At 40.9% G+C, this 26,068-nt stretch overlaps 1 protein-coding gene and 2 long non-coding RNA genes across 4 annotated transcripts; 2 read left to right on the top strand and 1 right to left on the bottom strand.

Annotated features, from left to right (window-relative positions):
* Positions 1-6,588: 6,588 nt before the first annotated feature.
* Positions 6,589-12,476, top strand: LOC127931337 (zinc finger protein 239-like). Its single transcript, XM_052523445.1, has 2 exons — positions 6,589-7,193; positions 10,170-12,476. The coding sequence occupies exons 1-2, from the start codon at positions 6,827-6,829 to the stop codon at positions 10,886-10,888; spliced, it is 1,086 nt and encodes a 361-aa protein (XP_052379405.1). The 5' UTR covers positions 6,589-6,826; the 3' UTR covers positions 10,889-12,476.
* A 71-nt stretch (positions 12,477-12,547) lies between these two features.
* LOC127931340 (uncharacterized) lies at positions 12,548-25,197 on the bottom strand. 2 transcript variants are annotated; one of them, XR_008140757.1, is made up of 3 exons: positions 25,071-25,197; positions 13,136-13,227; positions 12,548-12,681 (listed from the first exon to the last, which is right to left on the bottom strand). It is a non-coding gene; the product is annotated as an uncharacterized LOC127931340 (long non-coding RNA). The 2 variants fall into 2 exon arrangements; XR_008140756.1 differs by having other exon boundaries at positions 25,040-25,166.
* Positions 25,198-25,221: 24 nt separating this feature from the next.
* Positions 25,222-25,746, top strand: LOC127931341 (uncharacterized). The gene is made up of 3 exons (XR_008140758.1): positions 25,222-25,366; positions 25,424-25,578; positions 25,610-25,746. It is a non-coding gene; the product is annotated as an uncharacterized LOC127931341 (long non-coding RNA).
* Positions 25,747-26,068: the final 322 nt, after the last annotated feature.

Genomic DNA, 26,068 nt, shown 5'->3' with positions numbered 1-26,068 from the left:
GGGTGAGAGAGAGAGTTTTCTAAGATCAGCAATCTTATCAATTATCGCAGTCATATTCTCAGAGAAGTCAGGGAGGAGCATAACACAATTATCAGGATCAATAACACCTAGTACGTTACAGTGTCCTCCTTCCTTCACCAAAAGATAATCTAAAGCCAACTCTTAGTGGCCGACGACAGCTTTCAGATTTTGGACATCTAATGAGAGTTGGCTAAATCCTCGGATTGTTAAATTCATATGGGCCTGTAAATAATAGGTTAAATTATTCACCCACTTTCCCAGGACAGCCACACCCCAGGAGGGTATGTTCATTGGTAATCTTGTTAACATCTCATAAGGTGTACACCCAATACCTTTGTTAAGGCTGTTGCGCATTTTCATGAGGACAAGGGGCAAGCATTCCACCCAGCTCATTTTTGTGGAATGGCAGGCTTATGCCCCCCTTTGATAATTTAATTAACCCTCTAACCCTGTAATCCCATTACTCCACGGGTGATAGATGGACAAAACTTCTGGTCAACACCCATCATTTTGGCCACATGGGCAACCATATTTCCTATGAGATGGTTCCCATTGTCTGCAGACAAACCTCAGGCACTCCGAACTAGAGGTCGACCGATTATGATTTTTCAACGCCGATACAATTATTGGAGGACCAACAAAAGCCGATACCGATTAATCTGCCGATTTATTTGTAATAATGACAATTACAACAATACTGAATGAACACTTATTTTAACATAATATAATACATCAATAAAATCAATTTAGCCTCAAATAAATAATGAAACATGTTTAATTTGGTTTAAATAATGCAAAGACACAGTGTTGGAGAAGAAAGTAAAAGTGCAATATGTGCCATGTGAAAAAGCTCATGTTTATGTTCCTTGCTTAGAACATGAGAACATATGAAAGCTGGTGGTTTCTTTTAACATGAGTCTTCAATATTACAAGGTAAGAAGTTTTAGGTTGTAGTTAGTAGGACTATTTCTCTCTATACCATTTCCTATACCTTTAACTATTGGATGTTCTTATAGGCACTTTAGTATTGCCAGTGTAACAGTATAGCTTCCGTCCCTCTCCTCGCCCCTACCTGGGCTCAAACCAGGAACACACCGACAACAGCCACCCTCGAAGGATCATTACCCATCGCTCCACAAAAGCCGCTACCCTTGCAGAGCAAGTTCTCAGTTTGAGTGATGTCACCGATTTAAACGCTATTAGTGTGCACCCCACTAACTAGCTAGCGATTTCACATCGGTTACACCAGCCTAATCTCGGGAGTTGATAGGCTTGAAGTCATAAACAGCTCAATGCTTAAAGCACAGCGAAGAGCTCCTGGCAAACGCACAAAAGTGCTATTTGAATGAATGCTTACGACCCTGCTGCTGCCAACCACCGCTCAGTCAAATATCAAATCATAGACTTAATTATAACATAATAACACACAGAAAGGGTCATTAAATTAGGTCATTAAATATTAAATATGGTCGAATCCAGAAACTATCATTTCGAAAACAAAACGTTTATTCTTTCAGTGAAATACGGAACCATTCCGTATTTTATCTAATGGGTGGCATCCCTAAGTATAAATATTGCTGTTACATTGTACAACCTTCAATGTTATGTCATAATTATGTACAATTCTGGAAAATTAATTACGGTCTTTGTTAGGAATAAATGGTCTTCACACATTTCGCAACGAGCCAGGCTGCCCAAACTGCTGCATATACCCTGACTGCTTGCACGGAACGCAAGAGAAGTGACACAATTTCCCTAGTTATAAGAAATTCATGTTAGCAGGCAATATTAACTAAATATGCAGGTTTAAAAATATATACTTGTGTATTGATTTTAAAGAAAGGCATTGATGTTTATGGTTAGGTACATTGGTTCCACGACAGTGCTTTTTTCTCGCGCTTGTTAAATCATCACCCGTTTGGCCAAGTAGGCTGTGATTCGATGAGAAATTAACAGGCACCGCATCGATTATATGCACTGCAGGACTCACTAGATAAACTAGTAATATCATCAACCATGTTTAGTTAACTAGTGATTATGTTAAGATTGATTGTTTTTTATAAGATAAGTTTAATGCTAGCTAGCACCTTACCTTGGCTTCTTGCTGCACCTGCATAACAGGTAGTCAGCCTGCCACGCAGTCTCCTCATGGAGCGCAATGTAAGGCAGGTGGTTAGAGCGTTGGACTAGTACCGGAAGGTTGCAAGATTGAATCCCTGAGCTGACAAGGTAAACATCTGTCATTCTGCCCCTGAACAAGGCAGTTAACCCACCATTCCTAGGCCATCATTGAAAATAAGAATGTGTTCTTAACTGACTTGCCTAGTTAAATAAAGGTTAAAAAAAAAAATATGCCACAATCGGTGTCCAAAAATGCAGATTACCGATTGTTATGAAAACTTGAAATCACTCCGATTAATCGGTCGACCTCTACTCCGAACCCGAGTATAATTTCCCTAACTAGCCATTTTGCAACTGTACACGCAATGCAGTTGGTAGTGGGATGGTTCCACCCACCTGGTGAACCTGTCAATTATCACCAGGCAGTATCTCTTTCTTTCTTTTCGCTCTACCATGTCTATGGAGTGTAGAATGACCCACACCAGACCTGGGTAGTAAAACACAGAATGTGGAATGATCTCCAACACCAGACCTGGGTAGTAGAACACGGAGTGTTCTATACATCAAATCACATTTTATTTGTCACATACACTTGTTTAGCAGATGTTATTGCGGGTGTAGCGAAATGTTTGTGTTTTTAGCTCCAACAGTCCAGTAATATCTAACAAGTAATATCTAACAATACACACAATCTAAAGGAAGGGAATTAAGAATATATAAATAGTTGGACCAGTGATGTCAGAGCGGCATAGACTAAGATACAGTAGAATAGTATAGAATACAGTATATACATATGAGATGAGTAATGCATAGACTAAGATACAGTTGATTAGGATAGAATACAGTATATACAGTGCCTTGCGAAAGTATTCGGCCCCCTTGAACTTTGCGACCTTTTGCCACATTTCAGGCTTCAAACATAAAGATATAAAACTGTATTTTTATGTGAAGAATCAACAACAAGTGAGACACAATCATGAAGTGGAACGACATTTATTGGATATTTCAAACTTTTTTAACAAATCAAAAACTGAAAAATTGGGCGTGCAAAATTATTCAGCCCCCTTAAGTTAATTCTTTGTAGCGCCATCTTTTGCTGCGATTACAGCTGTAAGTCGGTTGGGGTATGTCTCTATCAGTTTTGCACATCGAGAGACTGAAATTTTTTCCCATTCCTCCTTGCAAAACAGTTCGAGCTCAGTGAGGTTGGATGGAGAGCATTTGTGAACAGCAGTTTTCAGTTCTTTCCACAGATTCTCGATTGGATTCAGGTCTGGACTTTGACTTGGCCATTCTAACACCTGGATATGTTTATTTTTTAACCATTCCATTGTAGATTTTGCTTTATGTTTTGGATCATTGTCTTGTTGGAAGACAAATCTCCGTCCCAGTCTCAGGTCTTTTGCAGACTCCATCAGGTTTTCTTCCAGAATGGTCCTGTATTTGGCTCCATCCATCTTCCCATCCATTTTAACCATCTTCCCTGTCCCTGCTGAAGAAAAGCAGGCCCAAACCATGATGCTGCCACCACCATGTTTGACAGTGGGGATGGTGTGTTCAGGGTGATGAGCTGTGTTGCTTTTACAACAAACATAACGTTTTGCATTGTTGCCAAAAAGTTCAATTTTGGTTTCATCTGACCAGAGCACCTTCTTCCACATGTTTGGTGTGTCTAAGAGGTGGCTTGTGGCAAACTTTAAACAACACTTTTTATGGATATCTTTAAGAAATGGCTTTCTTCTTGCCACTCTTCCATAAAGGCCAGATTTGTGCAATATACGACTGATTGTTGTCCTATGGACAGAGTGTCCCACCTCAGCTGTAGATCTCTGCAGTTCATCCAGAGTGATCATGGGCCTTTTGGCTGCATCTCTGATCAGTCTTCTCCTTGTATGAGCTGAAAGTTTAGAGGGACGGCCAGGTCTTGGTAGATTTGCAGTGGTCTGATACTCCTTCCATTTCAATATTATCGCTTGCACAGTGCTCCTTGGGATGTTTAAAGCTTGGGAAATCTTTTTGTATCCAAATCTGGCTTTAAACTTCTTCACAACAGTATCTCGGACCTGCCTGGTGTGTTCCTTGTTCTTCATGATGCTCTCTGCACTTTTCACGGACCTTTGAGACTATCACAGTGCAGGTGCATTTATACGGAGACTTGATTACACACAGGTGGATTGTATTTATCATCATTAGTCATTTAGGTCAACATTGGATCATTCAGAGATCCTCACTGAACTTCTGGAGAGAGTTTACTGCACTGAAAGTAAAGGGGCTGAATAATTTTGCACGCCCAATTTTTCAGTTTTTGATTTGTTAAAAAAGTTTGAAATATCCAATAAATGTCGTTCCACTTCATGATTGTGTCAAACTTGTTGTTGATTCAGTTCTATATCTTTATGTTTGAAGCCTGAAATGTGGCAAAAGGTCGCAAAGTTCAAGGGGGGCGAATACTTTCGCAAGGCACTGTACATATGAGATGAGTAATGCCAGATATGTAAACATGCAGGAGATCCATGAAGGAAAGATAGTGAAGGTGTTCAGTGATGTTGTTGCAAATGGTGGGGAATAACCAATCACAATGAGGGATTGCAAGCTGTGAACTCTTTAGCATGCTGGAGACAACCATGGAGAATGTGAATGGAGGATACATCAAGTGTTCCAATGGTGTCGTGGTAATTTCCTGTATGACTAAATAAGGAGAGTTACAAGCCACACACTAGTCAGAGTTATACTTAAACTTCATTTTTTAATAATATGAGCTTCACCATAGCCCTGTGACTCTCAGATCAATTCAGTGTCTATAAATTATTTCTCTGAGAGTGTCAACATAATGGCAACTGAGATTTTTTATAGCAAAGATCCACCCCTAGTTGACATGACAAACCACAGATAATAGTAACTTCACAAAGAAAGACTTTTACTTGAGAGAGGAGTATCCCATAGCCAGACAGCATTAGCTATAAATTATCGTTCAGTTTGGTCTCCTAAACGAGGTTCTAATCTCGTTCTTGGCACCACATAGTACCAAAACATTACCTCATCCAATGACATATATAAATGGTCAATTCTAGAGACTCCCATCTCAAATACACCCCTCCTGGACAAACTCCCGGAGAGTAGTGAGCCTCTAGGTCATATACAAGATCAAGATAAGGGCAACATCAGAGGGGACATACAATGGTTCCAGACACTGCCATACTCCTCCCCCAATGGAAAAAGGAGGGAGTGACTGGAGTACAGACATTGTGGAGCCCTTCACATGGTTTAACAGATACCCTCACATATGAAGACAATCCTGACCTCCCCCTCTCTGGGGAGAGTGACATTTCCCACATAAGCATATTATGAAAGTAGATAAAACATCTTATTTATCAATGTTATCCAACTCATTCTGATTCAGCTACGACAATGGTAAAACGTTTGATTTAATTACATCAAGTGTTCCAATGGTAAAACGTTTGAGTTAATTTTGTCCTGACACTCACTTTGCCTGCTGTTTATTGCCCCCATTTTTTTCTTGAATGATAGTGTTTCACAATATTCCTAAACAAAAAAAGAATCTCAATCTTCTATTGTGTTATTGACTGAACATTTGTTGATGTGTAGCTCTGTGTTGTTTGTTTATGTGTAACTCTGTGTTGTTGTTTTTGTCGCACTGCTTTGCTTTATCTTGGCCAGGTGGCAGTTGTAAATGAGAACTGGCCTACCTGGTTAAATAAAGATGAAATAAAAAAAAGAATTAAAAGAAATGTAGGATCAGTATAGACCTAGTCTATTCATTATATACATCTACATGATGTATTGTTACACCATGTAGGAGCAGTATAGACCTAGTCTGTTCATTATATACATCTACATGATGTATTGTTACACCATGTAGGAGCAGTATAGACCTAGTGTATTGTTACACCATGCAGGAGGAGCAGTCTGTTCATTATATACATCTACATGATAGACCATGTAGGAGCAGTATAGACCTAGTCAGTTCATTATATACATCTACATGATGTATTGTTACACCATGTAGGAGCAGTATAGACCTAGTCTGTTCATGATATACGTGATGTATTGTTACACCATGTAGGAGCAATATAGACCTAGTCAGTTCATTATATACATCTACATTATGTATTGTTACACCATGTAGGAGCAGTATAAACCGTATAGGAGCAGTATAAACCGACAGTAGCTGGCTACTTATTTAAATGTACTTTGACAGAATGAAACTGCCTTAAATGTGCTGTAGTAAACCATTTTTGTTTGCACTAATCAATCAACACATTACTGTCTTTGTATGTCTCAATATAATAGTATTATTTAATTAAATCCATTTTAAAGAATCTCTGTCTGAAAATAAAATATGATCCTCAACTGCGTTTCCCACTCCAGTCAGCAGACGGCGATGTGCGTCTTTCAGGCGATGCTGCTAGCGTGACGTATTATCTAGTGGACGGTTCTTCATAAACAGTTCGTCAAACACCTCGGTAGCTTACTAGCCAACATAGCCGAAATATTCAAGCTATTTTACGCTTTCGGTATATATTAGCTACTGTGTTTTAGACACCTCTGTCGTATCTACTTGTTAACCTTACGTTATTTTTTACAAGTCAGTTATAGTAGCTGGCTGGTTAAGTTAGCACTAGCCTAGTCGCTAATGATAGCTAGCTAGCTAATATCCCCGACCATGAGCTCACTAAACTACTCCCCTCCTGTTATTAAAGAAGAAGAGGAGGTCTGCTGGACGGAGAAAGAAGCTCTGGGGCTGAACATTGTCGTGAAAGAGGAGAAGGAAGAGGAAGATGTCACAGTAAAACAAGAAGTAGAGGGTGAGGCTGTCACAGTGAAAGATGAGGAAGACACGTTCAGAGTGAAAGAAGAGGATGACGATGTTACTGTGAAAGAAGAGAAATACGCATTCAGAGTGAAAGAGGAGATGGATGTAATTGTGAAAGAAGAGAAAAAGGAGGATGAAGTTTTTGAAGTAAAGAAGGAAGGGGAGATTACTGTCACATTGAAAGATGAAGAGGTGGAGATAGATCTGATTAACACCAGTAAGTACCGCCTTCAATTGGTTTTTAACTTTGGATATTCGGAGTTCGCTCGTCAATACCTCAACGGAGGGCACTAGGATGATGACTGATATGTCTAGAATCAGACGTAGCGAGCAAGCTACCCCTTGTTTTCTCCGTTCCGTTTCCAAAAAGTGACTAGACCCTTATTTGAGAAGGGTCTATCTCCTTACTGCAGACTGCGGGGCACGGCCTATAGTGATTTTCATGTAGTGATGATTTACTACACACCGTGCCCCCCCCCCCAATAGTGCCATGCGAGAGTTGGGTTGGCTACACCGAAGATTATGGATATTTTTAACATTTATTTTACTTTTATTTAACTTGGCAAGTCAGTTAAGAACACATTTTTATATTCAATCACGGCCTAGGAACAGTTGGTTAACTGCCTGTTCAGGGGCAGAAAGACATATTTGTACCTTGTCATCTCGGGGGTTTGAACTTGCAACCTTCCGGTTACTAGTCCAACGCTCTAACCACCCTGACAAGATGTCTCTCCGCCCTAAGGGGAGTCGTTGTCCGCAAAGCGGCACTGCGGGTTGTCTAGCTCCCGCCTATCCTGTCTTTGGATTGGTGGATAGATCTTATTATTGTAATCTATATTTTATATTCTATGAGGGTTGTTGACGTCAACCGACTGTATTCAATGGAGAGAGATGCTATGCTACTAGCATGAATATGCATAGGGATCTGGAGACAACTCCTATAGTGTTATCAAAGTTGTCTGTATGTCTCGTGTCCACATAATTTAAGCATTACGAAACTTCTGTTGGATCAAGTAAATCTCACGTAACAAATAAGCCATTACCTACTGTAACCTACTGGCATTACCTAGAGTTACAGCCTACTGTTGCCTACTGGCATGACCTACAGTGATACAACCACTGGTATTCTAAAAAAAAATCTCACTTTTATGGGGTATTGTGATGTCATTACGAGGTATTGTCTGAAGATGGATGACATTTCTTTTTAAATATCAATTTTGTAATAAGGCTCTAACAAAGGGAAGGGGTCTGAATGCATGCATGTTGTATGTCCCAGATATAAAACATGTAAAAAGTGTTTTATTTCTACCAATTGATTGGTTGAAATGTTATGACGTGTATTTTTCCATATAGACACACTCCATGTGTTTAATCAAATCAACTGTATGTGTTTAATCAAATCAACTGTATGTGCGGAACTTGAACTGATGCTTCAAGCGTTTGATTAAATAACACAAATGACTTGAGGAAGCCACAGATCAATATAACCAGAAGAAAATAACAAATTCCCGACCTGCTGCTGGCCTTCCTAAATTCTGACGTTCTGCTGCTGAAGTTTCCGATAAAATTGGCAAACTTTTCCATTTGGAGTGCCAATTTATCTTACAATTTCTACCGATCTTCGTGCCAGTTATGAACGAGTTACAACACCTGTTTGGCCCCGCCACTTCCTGGGTCGGTGAATTGCGGTATTAAATTTAAGGAATAAATCCGAGGCTCACGCTCATCCACCTGTGAAAGGCGGGGCTTCCAGAGAGGCGTGGATTTAATAGTATGTTGTACCTCATTTCCCTGCTTCAGGGAACAGTAGTTGTAGTCATAACGTGTGTGGATTTAATAGTATGTTGTGCCTCGTTTCCCTCCTTCAGGGAACAGTAGTTGTAACATTTCAGAGTTTGCTAAATCCAGTGTTTCTAACCGAGAGTCACTTAAAGTTGATTCACAACACCCAAAAGGATACGGTCATTGATGCGGTTCTTCAATAATTACACATAATACTGTAGCTGTTTAGTTTGTCACATGTTCAGCTATCATCAGCTGATCCGTAATCATTTTCTGCGTGCCAGTCAAATGACAAACATCACAACATGCAACAACAACCAAAGTGCTTCTTCATTCAAGTTATGCCGTGCTCCACGTTGGATCCAATATCTCAAACAAATTGATGTTTATAATGTGTTATTGTCTGCTTGATTTACTGTAGGGTCTCGTTAGTCTATTTGCACACAGAGATACTTAGCTCATAATGTGTAGAGAACTGTTCCTTGATGGATAGGCTATTGTACAACACACAGAGCTATTTTCCTTTATTCAGGACATTTAGAATGACAACACATTACAGAGTAGGCTAGTGGGATTATTCACTAAATGATCTGGTGATCAGGTAATGTCATGACAAAGACATTTTAGTTTCCATGTTTCACCTGAAATATAAATTGATATATAGTCTGTTGTTAGGGGAAATTGTGGTCCAATTTGGCAAACACTTACTGGGCAAAGCTAGCCAAATTGCATTTTAAGTGTTTTTTTAAAAGTATAAAGCAGTTGATTTGCAACAGTAACAAACATTATATTAAGCAGAACATTCAAACGAGCCTTGCAATTATAATCCAAAAGTAATGTGAAATGCACTCATAAGCAACCTGTAAATGGAGGCTATTTTTGCTGTCAGCCTATGAGAACTCCCATGGGTTTTCCCCATGGTGGTGAATTAGTGAATAGACACAGAGCTTAAGCGAGTTTCCTTGCGTAGCACTCCTGATCTTGCACTGTAATATTCAGAATACATTGTGAAAAACTAAAATCTTCGCTCACCATTTTTGCTCCAGGCAGATATACTACATCCATAACTAGTGGTTTCCTCGTTAGCAGGGAGGGGTTTTTACAACCAGATTGCGTGTGCATCGCCTTCGTCCCGCAATTTTAGCAAACACAGAAAGTAGCCTATATTGGAGACCAAAGGTTCTCAACAACTTATTTCTAACCTACAATCATCGATGTTACTACTAATGTGAGAACAAAACAAAATATGACTATTGTTGCAAGCTTGACTGTCTTAATTGTAAAATTTAAGATGGCAATTGTTGTGCAACTTCACGGGTATGTTCTGGGCATCACCTTTTACCTCAAATAAACAGTGGATTTCTGCTGTTGTGGGCCTTTAACCGTCTGTCTGACTTTGTCGTACACACAGGAGAGAGACGGGACTACTGTGGATCCTCTGGGGAGCCTCAACATCATGATGCTGAAGAGGGAGAGAAGAGTCTCTCCAGATCAGAACACCTCAAGAAACACCAGCAGAGACCCACAGGGAAGAAATCTCACTGCTGCTCTGACTGTGGGAAAAGATTCAACAGTTCATCAGACCTTAAAATGCATCAAAGAATTCACACTGGAGAGAAACCTTACAGCTGTGATCAATGTGGGAATAGTTTTACTCAGCTAGGCAGCCTGATAGTACACCGGCGGGGACACACAGGAGAGAAACCTTATAGTTGTGATCAATGTGGGAAGAGTTTTACTACATCTAGCTCTCGAACTACACACCAGAGAACACACACTGGAGAGAAACCTTATGGCTGTGATCAATGTGGGAAGAGTTTTACTCATCTAAACAGCATGATAGTACACCAGTGGGGACACACAGGAGAGAAACCTTATACCTGTGATCAATGTGGGAAGAGTTTTACTACATCTAACTATCTAACTGTACACCAGAGAACACACACAGGAGAGAAACCTTTTGGCTGTGATCACTGTGGGAAGAGTTTTATTCGGCTACAATCCCTGAAATCACACCAGAGAATACACACTGGAGAAAAACCTTTTGGCTGTGATCAATGTGGGAAGAGATACTATGATAAAAGATCTCTGATTAAACATCAGAAAATACATGAAGGAGTTGTTTCATGATTATGAAATAATGTCACAATTGAATGTTTTAACATTGTAGTTGCAGTATTTGAATGAATGTTAGAATGTAGAACCCTAAACGTTTGCCCCCTGTTCAATTGATATTAGCCTCAGGGGAAAAATCCAGGCTCTGAATTGAAAGAGTACTTCTGAGATTTAACAAAGTGACTAACAAAAAATGTGTTGTGTTACTACACTTACCACGTTGGTGACCCACTTGAATCAAAATGCAACACTATAAAATATTTAGGTTTTCAATATTTCCCAAACGGTATCTACATATTGGTTGATTTGGACATGATAAAACTGTGTTTTTACATTGCACTATTCCCATTTAGCAAAATGTAATTGAAAAGACATTGAAAATAAGACTATGCCCTACATCCAATATATGAAAGTTGAAAACATGTATTTTCGGGGGGGGGGTTTTCAATTACTTGAAAACAACTTAATTTTAACTTACTTGCAGCCTATACACACGGACGCAGTATAATACATTTGTAATCATTTTTATTAACAATCCTACTTCACTCCAGTATTTCTTTACAACATTCAAGTGCTAATTGTCTTTATTCCACTACTGAAGAAGGATGTCTCAAATCACCTCATATTTCAAACATTCAGCCAGACAAAAGATACATGTTTTATAATTCCACGCCTCACCATTAAGTGAGTTATTGCCAATACATATTAACAAAGGGGTGTACATTTGGTTTTGATATCATCATTTTTTATGTAACCAACTGACAATTTTGGGGTACAATTATATTGACGTTGTTGCCCTGCTTTTAGAATATCAGGGATAATTCATAGATGTGCCAACCCAAATGTACTAGAGCATGACATTGGGGACTGGGTCTCGATCCAACAACATGCCTATCTAGTGAACCCTGAAAAGAGAGAGAAGCTCTGCGGTGAGGTGGAAAGTTACTATGGATATCGCAGGCGTTTTGTCTTGAAATCAAACATGTCTGTGGTAAGGACAACTTGGTTTCTGATTGTCTCAAGGGTTGGCAGTCAAAAATATTTTTGTTTTGCATTTAATCAGTGTGTTACCATGGATCACAATTTATTTTGACACGTTTTTCCGTGTTGGAGATGAGTTTGATCTCTAATTATTTTCCATATATTTAAGCATTGTAGTTGATTATAATGTGAAATGGAAGTTGTTTTCTGTTGGTGGTGAGCAAATGTGTCCAACAAAAATATAGGATATATTTGTTGTCTTAAGGGGGAAGGTGTTTCAGGCTTTGGTTTTTTCATTTATGTTTTGAGGTTGGACTTTAGCTCGTTAGCACTAAGGCCGCTTTGATTGGTGTCACCGTTAGTCAGTATGTGTTACACCTGTGCTGGCTTGTCCATCTTGTAAGTGGGAAGGTATTTCACCTGAGCTGGTCCAGGTTCTATGTAAGAGTGTCTGGCCCAGTGCTCCAGTTGTCTTGATAGATGTGGAGAGTCAACACCTTTAGTTGCGCTACCATTTTGGTTTGCTTCCTGTCTTTAAGTTTGGTGTGGGTTTTTCTTTTCTTGTTTCCATTGGGTTGCATCCATGTCTGAAATGTGCTGTATTAATAAAGCTTGATTTGAACATATTGTAAGTCAAATGAACCCAATGACCGGCCAATCGACAGACTCTTGGTCCATCTTAGTATGAAAAAAAGTATCAATCGCAATTTTCCAGCCTGCTGGAGTGGTGAACACCACCCCCGGCTATACCAGGGGCTTGAGGTGGTGTCCCACAGCTCTGCTTATGTCATGTTCTGTGGCCTTGCTGTTCCATTTCTTGACTGCCCCTGCAACACAGAAATAAACACATTTAGTCATATTATATAAAACACTCAAAGTAATGGATATGGAGTATCTACGGCCTCAGTTACACCTGGCACCTAAATGTGACTTCTGTCATCTGATCACTCCAAGCTGCATGAGGTTCAGATCTACCAGGATGGGCCTTTGACATAGTCTGTATGCAGTCAGGCCTCTGAATATGCAGAAGCAATGTAAAGATGTGGGGGAAAAGTACATTATACACAAATGACCTTCATAATATCAAAGAACAAATGTGTGTGCCTGAGGGGAAATTAACTTTCATACAGCCAAAACGGGTGAGAAATTACACCAATATCAGTGGACAATTTGCACTAATGTAAATAAACATAGATGATGGAACATATTCCCTTTTGTTGATGTGATGAACCACTAAGGGGACATAAATATTTACCATCTAAACCATCTGTGACCTCTCACCTCTCTGGCTGTAGAAGTGTTCTTCCTAACCAGTCCCTCAACAGCTCTCTGACTGAGCTCCACCCTCACTGGGTCTTCAGAGGAGAGGAAGGCTGAGGAGGGATGGAAGGATGAATGGATCAGTCAGTCAATGAAGTGTAGAGCTGCTGTCTGACCAAATCACTATTTTAGTAGTTCATTAAAGTAAATAAGGCTTTATGACTGCTGAGTACCAACTATCAATCACTTAGATTGTGTATTTTCAGGTAGCGATACATCCTTGGGACTTCCCTAGCCCATTGAAGTTGACATTTAAAATGGTTAAGGTAGGGGTTAAGGATGTCTCAAGAATCCCAGATAGTATTGACCATTGTGGATTTGTAACCAATGTGAAATGGCTAGCTAGTTAGCGGGGTGCGCGCTAATAGCGATGGTAACGATTTTTCGTTGGAGGCAGTTGTTGATGTGTGCAGAGTCCCTGGTTCGGGCCATGGGCGAGGAGAGGAACGGAAGCTATACTGTTACACATTCTTCGGTCTCTTTTATGTAGCAGGTGTAAAAGAAACACAGACAAGACAAGTAGGCGCTCAGGTCATTGTAGTTTAAAAAATAGCATGATTGTCAGCCCTAACAATACATTCTAGCAGCTTATCAGGCTCTGAAAAAGTCTTCATTGATGACGTGTTCCATCTATTCCAGGGGACAGCAGAGGAATTTAATCGATTCCACTCCTTCAATACAAGCAGTGAACATCTGAAATTCACCCTCACCTTTCATGTGCATGAAATAAATGATCTGGACTTTTTGATTAAGAGGGGGGGTGGCTTTATAGCACAGACCTACAGGGGGGGTTACGTGATGCAGCGAAGCTAGCCTGTTATGGCTGTGACCGAGAGCTCCTGATAAATCTTTAACAAACTTATCCTAAAACTTGATAACTTCCCCCATACTGATTACTACACTGTAGCCAAGTGTGGGGATATGCCTAGGAGACAAAAACAACATACTGATTACTACACTGTAGCCAAGTGTATTGATATGTCTACAAGACAAAAACAACATACTGATTATTACACTGTAGCCAAGTGTGGTGATATGCCTACGAGACAAAAACAAGGCAAGGGAGGCACCGAAACAGACCCAGAAACGACAAAGAATGAACCTCTGACCATGGCCTCCTTGGAAACACAAGACCGCACCATGACATCTCAGGAAGAAGCTAAGAAGCTAGGCTAGCTCACATCCTCAAAGTGATCAAAGAAGGAAATGACTCCCTCACAACACAATTTAACTTGAAAACGGCTGAGTTCAGCTGCTCCATCTCAGCACAGTTGGCTGAAATCAAAAACTCCATCTCAGGTTTACAACGACTATCAACACGCTAGGATCACGAATGAAAGAAGCCGACGAGCGCATCAGCACTGCTGAATGGGGACAGAACTACAGAAACTGTGCAAAAACAGCGAATACCTAATGAATAAGGTCGACCATTTGGAAAACTACAGTAGGCGAAGCAACATTAGAATGATCGTCCTCCACGAGGGCTGCGAGGGGATGGACCCCATTGATTTATCTGCTGCCATTATCCCCTCTATACTGAACATTTAGCTGAACCTCTGGTTATCGAACGGGCACACAGGTCACTTGGCCCTCGCCCATCCACTGATCAGAACACACATCCCTTCCTCATTCGGTTCCTGAGGTACCAGGACAGAGAGAAAGTTCTTAGAACCGCGGCCAAACATTTCAAGGTGAAAGGAGTGATCCGACACAACGGGGAGGCAAATACATTTTTTCCAGGCATGAATCCTGGGATTGTCAAATGTAGAAAGGATTTTGACCAGGTGAAAAAATTACTTCAAAGTACTTGCCCTTTGAGCTGCTTCAACCTCTGACGATGAGAATCATCCATGGAGGACAGAGAAGATTCTTCAAAACGCCCAAAGAACTCACAACTTTTCTCTGCAGACTGCAGGCGACAGGCTCGGGACACGGTTGATTGGCTAGCGGACCAGGTTAATTTCACTGCTAACTGGGCTGTGTCCCACTACCCTGCCTTATTACTGATAGCTGGGCTGTGTCCCACCAGCCTGCCTTATTACTTTCAAAACTAGTAGGACTGCTTCGCTGGATTATACTACAGCTGAGATCTCAATACCCATGTAAACACAGCTTACTGACAGATCAATGAGGTTAGATTCCAATACCCATGTAAACATAGCTTACTGACAGATCAATGTGGTTTAGATCCCATGTAAACATAGCTTACTGACAGATCAATGTGGTTTAGATCCCATGTAAACATATCTTACTGACAGATCAATGTGGTTTAGATCCCATGTAAACATAGCTCACTGACAGATCAATGAGGTCAGATCCCAATACCCATGTAGACATAGCTTGCTGACAGATCAATGAGGTTTAGATCCCAATACCCATGTAAACATAGCTTACTGACAGATTAATGAGGTGTCATGACATTGTCCTTTTTCCTCTCTCTACCCTACTGATGTGACATTTGAAGATCATTTGGTTAACATAGAGTTTCTGGGAACATCAGAAGGTGGGGGGAAATGAACTATATTCTGGTAATCCGACCAATTGAACATATGCGGTGGTACTTAGTGAATATGATGTCAGTTCGGTTGTCATCTGAGACATTCTCATCGATGATAGGATGACATAAACTCTACAGTGGAAAGTCTGCACATTGTAGTTATCGGATTCACATGGAATTGTTGTTCAATTTAAATGTTTGAATATAAAATGATTGGTGAAAAGATTAAACGTAATTTTAGCTTCCAAATGAGAGATTTGGGTTTTCATAAGGTTAGGGCTCTGCTCAATCAGTGGCCTGCCCCAGTGAAGAGACATGGGTTATAAAACTTTTCAAACACACCCTTCTCCCTCCACGATAAAAAGCCTTGTAACCTCCTGTTCTAAGGATGTGAGGACGTAGGTCTGATGTCAGAATGGTTCAGATAATAACTACAGAACGAAGATAACCTCCGCGTGAGCTTTGGTTGCGAATGGTATGAACTTTGAACTCTTATTCACTACAGAAGTGATACCTCCTAGCCGTTGAGTTAGCAACAGCATATGCAAACATGGGCTAGGAAAGAACAGACAGAGTATCCCGTCTACCACACAACGACGTTACTACAATGTATCCAATTTACCACCAGAGACATTCTTCAAAGGACTCTGTTGGGCAACACGGCCTTCCATCTACCACCAAACTACCGAAGCGCAGCTCAGAGTAAATATTTATTGCATTTTCCTTTTCCAAGTGGGCGGTAATTTAGAATGCATAAGATACTGTATTTACGATAGAGACATCGCTTCTTCCTTTGTTCTTCAGTCTTCCCGCTCTTTCACTCAAACCCAACCCCCCCCCTTTTCTTTGTGTAACCAGCTGTCATATCTGTTCCATCCACTAGGGACTTTTTCCTTTATGACGTAATTTGTAATCAAGGTATGATTCATTCTGTGTATATGTAATTCTGTGTAATTAGTTAGGTATTTAGTAAATAAATAATTAAACCCAATTTTGCATTGCTGATTCAACTTGTTAGCCAGGGTTCGTGAAGATAACCAAGAATTTACAACTTTCAGATGAGACTGAAATAAAGTGACGATTTATATTGACTGCTATTGATGTAAAATATTACTAGGTCTTTAAGAGTTTATGCGGAAGATAACTGCTCTATAAATATTATTTTGTGGTGCCCCGACTTTCTAGTTAATTACATTGACATGATTAGCTCAATCAGGTGATATTAATTTTCGATAAATTATTTTATAGAATAGCATCTCATATCACTTAATCCGGCATAGCCAAAGAAATGACAGAGGTCAGATCACTATACCCATGTAAACATAGTTTACTGACAGATCAATGAGGTCAGATCCCAAAACCCATGTAAACATTGCTTACTGACAGATCAATGAGGTCAGATCCCAAAACCCATGTAAACATAGCTTACTGACAGATTAATGAGGTCAGATCCCATGTAAACATAGTTTACTGACAGATTAATGAGGTCAGATCCCAATACCCATGTAAACACAGTTTACTGACAGATCAAGGAGGTTAGATTACTTTTTTTCATTCAACTTTTTCACTCCGGACGCTTTATCTGGACATGGTTCGTCAGGACCTCCAACAGCCGAAGCTAAGTAGTAACATTAACATGATGCCTTCTAATTGCTGTCGCTGTACTCATAATATACAGGAGAACGATCGCCTTACGGCGACGATAGCTATGCTGCAAGCCCAGCTTCAGGCGCAATCGTTAGGCAAGGGTCATTTCAGTGTAGGAAAGGATGAAACGGTGTCTGTGCCACCAGTAAGTACAGATAGTAACGTTAGTACAAATCCCCTCGCACGGTCCCTGCAGCCGGACAACTTTCTCATGGCTTCTGGAGGGAAATGCTGTAGGAATCCTCAACCGGTGTCGCTCATGCAGCCGACAGAAACTTTCAATCGGTTTTCCCCATTAAGCAGCGAGTCGGAGACTGAGGCCGAGCCTTCTCTGGTTTCTACTCGGGGTCTGAGATGCCGAAGCTTCCCACCATTAGCTCTGACAAATTGAAAACCCTAGTCATTGGCGACTCCATTACCCGCAGTATTAGACTTAAAATGAATCATCCAGTGATCATACACTGTTTACCAGGGGGCAGGTCTACCGACGTTAAGACTAATCTGAAGATGGTAACCCCGCTGTCTGAAATGCTCATCCAGACAGTCGGCATGTTTGTCATAGTCACTCTGTGTACTACAAATCTTGTGTACGCGACTTTATTGGATGATGGGGAGGATCTTTTTTAGGGTGTAGGGTGGAATCTGTCTCCGTGTAACAGGGAATTCCTGTCCGTTCCATAACAGTTCTTAGGCAAAATTGTGAGTGAGCCCACTCCCTTGGCTGAGAAGCAGCCCCACACATGAATGATCTCAGGATGCTTTACTGTTGGCATGACACAGGACTGATGGTTGCGCTCACCTAGTCTTCTCTGGACAAGCTTTTTTCAGGATGCCTCAAACAATCGGAAAGGGGATTCATCAGAGAAAATGACTTTACCCCAGTCCTCAGCAGTCCAATCCCTGTACCATTTGCAGAATATCAGTCTGTCCCAGATGTTTTTCCTGGAGAGAAGTGGCTTCTTTGCTGCCCTTCTTGAAACCAGGCCATCCTCCAAAAGTCTTCACCTCACTGTGCGTGCAGATGCACTCACACCTGCCTGCTGCCATTCCTGAGCAAACTCTGTACTGGTGGTGCCCCGATCCCGCAGCTGAACAAACTTTACGAGATGGTCCTGGCGCTTGCTGGACTTTCTTGGGTGCCCTGAAGCCTTCTTCACAACAATTGTACAGCTCTCCTTGAAGTTCTTGATGGTCCGATAAATGGTAGATTGAGGAGTAATCTTACTGGCAACAATATCCTTGCCTGTGAAGTCCTTTATGGGGGCACGCGTTTCCTTGCAGGTAACCAATGGATGACAACGGAAGAACAATGATTCCAAGCACCACCCTCCTTTTGAAGCTTCCAGTCTGTTATTCAAACTCAATCAGCATAACAGAGTGATCTCCAGCCTTGTCCTCATCAACACTCACACCTGTGTAACGAGAGAATCACTGACATGATGTCATCTGGTCCTTTTGTGGCAGGGCTGAAATGCAGTGGAAATGTTTTGGGGTATTCAGTTCATTTGCATGGCAAATAGGGACTTTGCAATTAATTGCAATTCATCTGATCACTCTTCATAACATTCTGGAGTATATGCAAATTGCCATCATACAAACCGAGGCAGCAGACTTTGTGAAAATTAATATTTGTGTCATTCTCAAAACCTTTGACCACGACTGTACATCTGGTTGCAGAAACTCCTCCCTGCTAATGAGGAAACCGTTAGATATGGATGAAGCATATCTGGTTGGGGAAACTCCTCCCTGCTAACGAGGAAACCGTTAGTTATGGATGAGTAATATCTGCCTGGAGCAAAAATGGTGAGTGAAGATTTGAGTTTTTCACAATGTTTTCTGAATATTACAGCGTAAGATCAGGAGTGCTACTCAAGGAAACTCACATTAAACCCCTTACAGCTACCCCCCTATTTTTTTCAATTTCCGCCTGAAGACATACCCAAATCTAACTGCCTGCAGTTCAGGCCCAGGACCAAGGATATGCATTTTCTTGGTTTCATTTGAAAGAAAACACTCTGAAGTTTGTGTAAATGTGAATTGAATGTAGGAGAATATAACACAATAGATCTAGTTTAGATAATACAAGGACATTTTTATTGTTGTATCATCATCTTTAAAATGAACAAGACAAAACAAGCATTCAGATAGGATGATGAGGACAATTTCAGTGAAAAACAAGAGGGCAACAGTACTTATGCAAAGTTTCAGAATGATAACTTCCAAAATGAGTGTCACCCAGGTGTCCCACACAAGTAGCCCATATGTACCCATGTGGCCAAATTGGCGAAGTTATACATATTGAATGGAATAACTATTTACAAAATACCAAAATGGGTTTCTAACACACATCCCAAAACATGGAGAAAAAAACATGAAAAAAAAAATATACATTTACAAAATAATACTTTCAATATTCGGAAGACCCTCAGTCCTCCACACAATATAGTGCTGCTGATGCCAGGTACCATAGCAGTCTCTTTCTGCTGTAAAGTAGAGGGTCACCAAGCATGTGGTGCAGGTGATGGGGGACTTAATTTTGCAAAGAACACAGCGACGCCTCCATGCTGTGCCCTTTTGGCCCTGAGGCACATCCATGCCCGCAGAAATACATTTGGGCAGATGAACACCACTTGTGGCAGGAGCTGGATGAACCAGCTTTAGTGGGGGATGGACACCTTGGCACTGGGGGCTCCCATTCAAGGTCAGTGTCACTGTGAAAGAAAATGTTCAGTTAGAATAGTTTCACATATGAGCCCTGTATCAACAGGTATAATAAAGAGATATATATAGAGTATAGGGAACATAAGGTTGAATATATTATTATAGACCTGCTAGATCTACTGTCTCATTTATATTATGACAGACCAGCTAGATCTACTGTCTATTTTATATTATGACATTTCAGCTAGATCTACTGTCTCTATTATATTACGACAGACCAGCTAGATCTACTGTCTTTATTATATTACAACAGACCAGCTGTATCTACTGTCTCCATTTCACTTTGGCCATTGTTGTGGGCCTGCCCTCCCCTCAACAGCCTCAAATAGGCTATTTCATGTGGGGGTGGGGTGGGGCGGCAGACACACGCATCTCACATTTCGTTAGATTACATTTTTATATATTGCTATTAAAATTAAAATAAATCACAAATAACATTTTATATTATTAATTTCAAACAACGGCATTAGCATGAGAAGAACTTACCAGTCCAAAATGATGTCCTCTCCGTTCAAAAAATATTCCTCCATTTGGGAATCGCTAAATGAATCGTCCTCCAACAATCTCTGTCTCACTTTCCAGATCAATTTCTTCTAACATTGTGTGAACATCTGTAGATCTAGACTTAGATTTAGCTTTCCCTGACTTAGTCGCCATACTGATTGATATATAAACAGCTGACGATGGGGGGGAGTTCTCATAGGCTGACAGCAAAAATAGCCTCCATTTCCAGGTTGCTTATGAGTGTATTTCACACAACCTTTGGATAATAATTGTAAGGCTTGTTTGAATGTCCTGTGTGTTATTGTGTTATTGCCGCAAATCAACTGCTTTATACTTTTTTTTAAACACTTCAACCAGTAAAATGCTCTTTGGCTAGCTTTGCCATCAGCCTGACAATGAGGGTTTGTACACAAAGTGTTTAAAACCTCTTACGGATCAGTGTCCCGCTAGCGTCCCACCTAGACAACATCTGGTGAAATTGCAAAGCGCGAAATTCAAAATACAGAAATCGTAATATTAAACATTCATGAAATAACAAGTGTCATACATGATTCTTTAGATGAAAATCTTGGTAATCTAACCACATTGTCCGATTTACAATAGGCTTTACGGCGAAAGCATAGCGTTTGATTATCTGAGGACAGAGCCCCGCATACCTCCTGCATAGAAATATTTCTCAAACCAACACAGCCGTCACAAAAATCTAAAATAGCGATAAAATAAATCACTTACCTTTGAAGATCTTCCTCTGTTTGCAATCCCAAGGGTCCCAGCTACACAATAAATGGTTGTTTTGTTCAATAAAGTCCCTCTTTTTCATCCCAAAAACTATGCAGAAAAAATCATCCAAAAAGTGACGATAAACTTCGTAAAAACAAGTCAAACAACATTTCTAATCAATCCTCAGGTACCCTAAAATGTAAATAAACTATCAAATTTAAGACGGAAAGTAGTATGTTCAATACCGGAGATAAATAACTAAGAGCTCTCCCTCAGTCAAGCGAGCCACAAGACTACAGTCTCTATGAGAGACACCTTGGAAAAACTACAACTACTTCTTCATTTTTCAAAAAACAAGCCTGAAACCTTTTATAAAGACTGCTGTCATCCAGTGGAAGCCATAGATACTGAAAACTGGGAGCTCTTTGGCTGAAATTTCAATAGCAAAGCATAGGAAAAATCTGAGTGGATTATCCTCGGGTATTTGTCTGCCATATCAGTTCTGTTATGTCACAGACATTATTTTAACAGTTAACAGTTTTAGAAACTAGTCAAAGTGTTTTCTATCAAATAAAACCAATTATATGCATATCCTAGCTTCTGGGCCTGAGTAAAAGGCAGTTTACTTTGGGCACGCCAGACTCTCCGAACTTCCGAACACCGCCCCCTAGCCCAAAGAAGGTAACAAATTGGCCCATAACTTCCCCAAACAATAACATAGACCTACTTTAGGACCCATAACTTCACGTAACAATAACATAGACCTATTGTAGGACCCATAACTTCACCTAACAATAACAGACCTACTGTAGGACCCATAAATTCACCTAACAATATTATAGACATAGGACTATACATCATTTCATATTTCAGGTGAAAAATGGAAACTAAAATGTCTTTCATGACATTTCATAACCTGATCACCAGATCATTTTGTGAATAATCTCACGAGGCTACTCTGTAAAGTGTTGTCATTCTAAATGTCCTGAATAAAGGAAAATAGCTCTGTGTGTTGTATAATAGCCTATCCATCAAGGAACAGTTCTCTACACATTATGAGCAAAGTATCTCTGTGTCCAAACAGACTAACGAGACCCTACTGTAAATCAAGCAGACAATAATATTAATTTGTTAGGGATGTTGGATCCAACATGGAGCACGGCATAACTGTCTTTACCAACGTAATGCATGATGAAGCACTTTGGTTGTTGTTGCATGTCGTGATGTTTGTCATTTTACCGTCATTCAGAAAATTATGATTTCCTGGATCAGCTGATGATAGTTGGAACATGTGACTGTAACTAAACAGCTACAGTGTTAAGAATTATGTGTAATTATTGATCCACCGTTTTAATGACAGTATCGATTTGGGTGTTGTCAATAAAGTTAAGGTGACTCAGATCCATTGGATTTAGCAAACTCTGAAATGATCTAGGATTTCTGTGCCCATGAATACTGTTTTCCCAGCGTAACATAAGGAGACACTTAATGTTATGTAGTTAGAGTGCATTTCAGAGATCAACTTCGGTACAACATACTATGGGGAAATAAAATCATTCCTCAACGGAGCCAAACGGATACTAAATGAAATGGCCCCTGGCAGACCACCCAGCCCTCACCCTACAAGATGCGTCAGTTTTGTCAATTTATTCATTGTCTTTTGTTTGAAACACTCCTGTCAATGTTAAGTAAGGACACACAACTGATTACCCATATAGAAGTAATCTACCTGGCCTGCACACAAATGTAGGCCTATAAATGTGCCCATTTGGGGATGTCTGATAGTATTTCCCATTGTCTTAATTAACGCTGTACCACTAATGAGTTGTGGAGCTTTTCAAAGTATTTTTTTCTTCACCTCCAAACAGCAAGTAAACAAAGTCTAATCAAAATCAATTGCGAATGACAATAGTTCCTCAAAGTATTTTCGTAAAATATTTCCATCTCTCACCCTTTCGATAACCACTCGGCATAAAAGAGGAAAATGTAATGCTCTGATCCAGTAGAAATGTTATAAAATAGCTGATTACTTCTTATCCTTTGCACAAATAGCCTACAGCTGTGTCTGTCCAGAACTCACTGGAACAGGAAACAGAGGGCCTAGAATATTTTATACAATGTTGCAAGCTTGCTATCCGAGTTTCGCTGACCCAGTTGATAGTTGATACAATGTTTCAAGTTTGTTGTAGACAGGCCATGTACAGCCAATGTGATTTCTAGGATATTTATTTTTATCAGGATATTTTCTACCTGCAGAATGCAATGTTTTTATGTGCTGGTTTTATGTAGGCTATTTTGCAAATTAATTACTTAAAAATCATACAATGTGATTTTCTGGATTTTTGTTTTAGATTCCGTCTTTCACGGTTGAAGTGTACCTATGATAAAAATAGGAAAACCTACAAAATCGGCAGTGTATCAAATACTTGTTCTCCCCACTGTACCTTTGACTATTGGATGTTCTTAATGGCACTTTAGTATTGCCAGTGTTACAGTATAGCTTCCGTCCCTCTCCTCACCCCTACCTGGGCTCAAACCAAGAACACATCGACAACAGACACCCTCGAAGCATCGTTACCCATCACTCCACAAAAGCCGCGGCTCTTGCAGAGCAAGGGAACAACTACTCAAAGAGCGAGTGAAGTCACCGATTGAAAAGCTATTAGCGCGCACCCCGCTAACTGCTAGCCATTTCTCATCGGTTACGCCAGCCTAATCTCGGGAGTTGATAGGCTTGAAGTCATAAACAGCTCAATGCTTGAAGCATAGAGAAGAGCTGCTGGCAAAACGCACAAAAGTGCTGTTTGAATGCATGCGTACGAGCCTGCTGCTGCCTAGCATCGCTCAGTCAGACTGCTCCATCCAATCATAGACTTAATTATAACATAATAATACACAGAAATACGAGCCTTTGGTCATTAATATGGTCGAATCCGGAAACTATTATTTCGAAAACAAAACGTTTATTCTTTCAGTGAAATACAGAGCCGTTCTGTATTTTATCTAACGGGTAAGTCTAAATATTCCTGTTACATTGCACAACCTTCAATGTTATGTCATAATTACGTAAAATTCTGGCAAATTAGTTTGCAACGAGCCAGGCGGCCCAAACTGTTGCATATACCCTGACTCTGCGTGCAATGAACGCAAGAGAAGTGACACAATTTCACCTGGTTAATATTGCCTGCTAACCTGGATTTCTTTTAGCTAAATATGCAGGTTTAAAAATATATACTTCTGTGTATTGATTTTAAAAAAGGCATTGATGTTTATGGTTAGGTACAGTCGTGCAACGATTGTGCTTTTTTCGCAAATGCGCTTTTGTTAATAAATCATCCCCCGTTTGGCGAAGTTGGCTGTCTTTGTTAGGAAGATATAGACTTCACACAGCTCGCAACGATCCAGGTGGCCCAAACTGCTGCATATACCCTGACTCGGTTGCAAGAGAAGTGACACAATTTCCCTAGTTAAAAGAAATTCATGATAGCAGGCAATATTAACTAAATATGCAGGTTTAAAAATATATACTTGTGTATTGATTTTAAGAAAGGCATTGATGTTTATGGTTAGGTACACGTTGGAGCAACGACAGTCCTTTTTCGTGAATGCGTACAGCATCGATTATATGCAAACGCAGGACACGCTAGATAGACTAGTAATATCATCAAACATGTTCAGTTAACTAGTGATTATGATAGATTGATTGTTTTTTACCGGCTCCCTCTGGTCAGGTTACGTTGACGACTGGCTCCCTCTGGTCAGGTTACGTTGACGACCGGCTCCCTCTGGTCAGGTTACGTTGACGACCGGCTCCCTCTGGTCAGGTTACGTTGACGACCGGCTCCCTCTGGTCAGGTTACGTTGACGACCGGCTCCCTCTGGTCAGGTTACGTTGACGACCGGCTCCCTCTGGTCAGGTTACGTTGACGACCGGCTCCCTCTGGTCAGGTTACGTTGACGACCGGCTCCCTCTGGTCAGGTTACGTTGACGACCGGCTCCCTCTGGTCAGGTTACGTTGACGACCGGCTCCCTCTGGTCAGGTTACGTTGACGACCGGCTCCCTCTGGTCAGGTTACGTTGACGACCGGCTCCCTCTGGTCAGGTTACGTTGTTGCTCCCTCTGGTCAGGTTACGTTGACGACCGGCTCCCTCTGGTCAGGTTACGTTGACGACCGGCTCCCTCTGGTCAGGTTACGTTGACGACCGGCTCCCTCTGGTCAGGTTACGTTGACGACCGGCTCCCTCTGGTCAGGTTACGTTGACGACCGGCTCCCTCTGGTCAGGTTACGTTGACGACCGGCTCCCTCTGGTCAGGTTACGTTGACGACCGGCTCCCTCTGGCCAGGTTACGTTGACGACCGGCTCCCTCTGGTCAGGTTACGTTGACGACCGGCTCCCTCTGGCCAGGTTACGTTGACGACCGGCTCCCTCTGGCCAGGTTACGTTGACGACCGGCTCCCTCTGGCCAGGTTACGTTGACGACCGGCTCCCTCTGGCCAGGTTAAGTTGACGACCGGCTCCCTCTGGCCAGCTTACGTTGATGACCGGCTCCCTCTGGTTAGGTTATAGTGATGCCTGGCTCCCTCTAGTTATGACTTCAAGTCATTTGTGTGTCTTAATTATTTAATCAAACAAAATGTTTAAAGCATCAGACAAGTTCAGTACGTATAGTTGATTTTTTTTAAACACATGGGGCGATTGGTAGAAAGAACAGATGACACTTGGTTGAACAAGATGTATTTTAGTTGGGGACAGCACTAGAACATGATTTTGTGGCTCCCGAGTGGTGCAGCAGACACTGCAT

Source organism: Oncorhynchus keta, chromosome 8 (assembly GCF_023373465.1).
Source record: "Oncorhynchus keta strain PuntledgeMale-10-30-2019 chromosome 8, Oket_V2, whole genome shotgun sequence".
Lineage (NCBI taxonomy): Eukaryota > Metazoa > Chordata > Actinopteri > Salmoniformes > Salmonidae > Oncorhynchus > Oncorhynchus keta.
This window is presented reverse-complemented; position numbering and strand designations above follow the sequence as displayed.

Excerpts from the sequence above, each read along its gene's own strand:
- LOC127931337 (XM_052523445.1), top strand. The coding sequence starts at position 6,827 with ATGAGCTCACTAAACTACTCCCCTCCTGTTATTAAAGAAGAAGAGGAG. Across the intron at positions 7,194-10,169 it reads GATAGATCTGATTAACACCA|GAGAGAGACGGGACTACTGT; the intron begins GTAAGTACCGCC and ends TCGTACACACAG.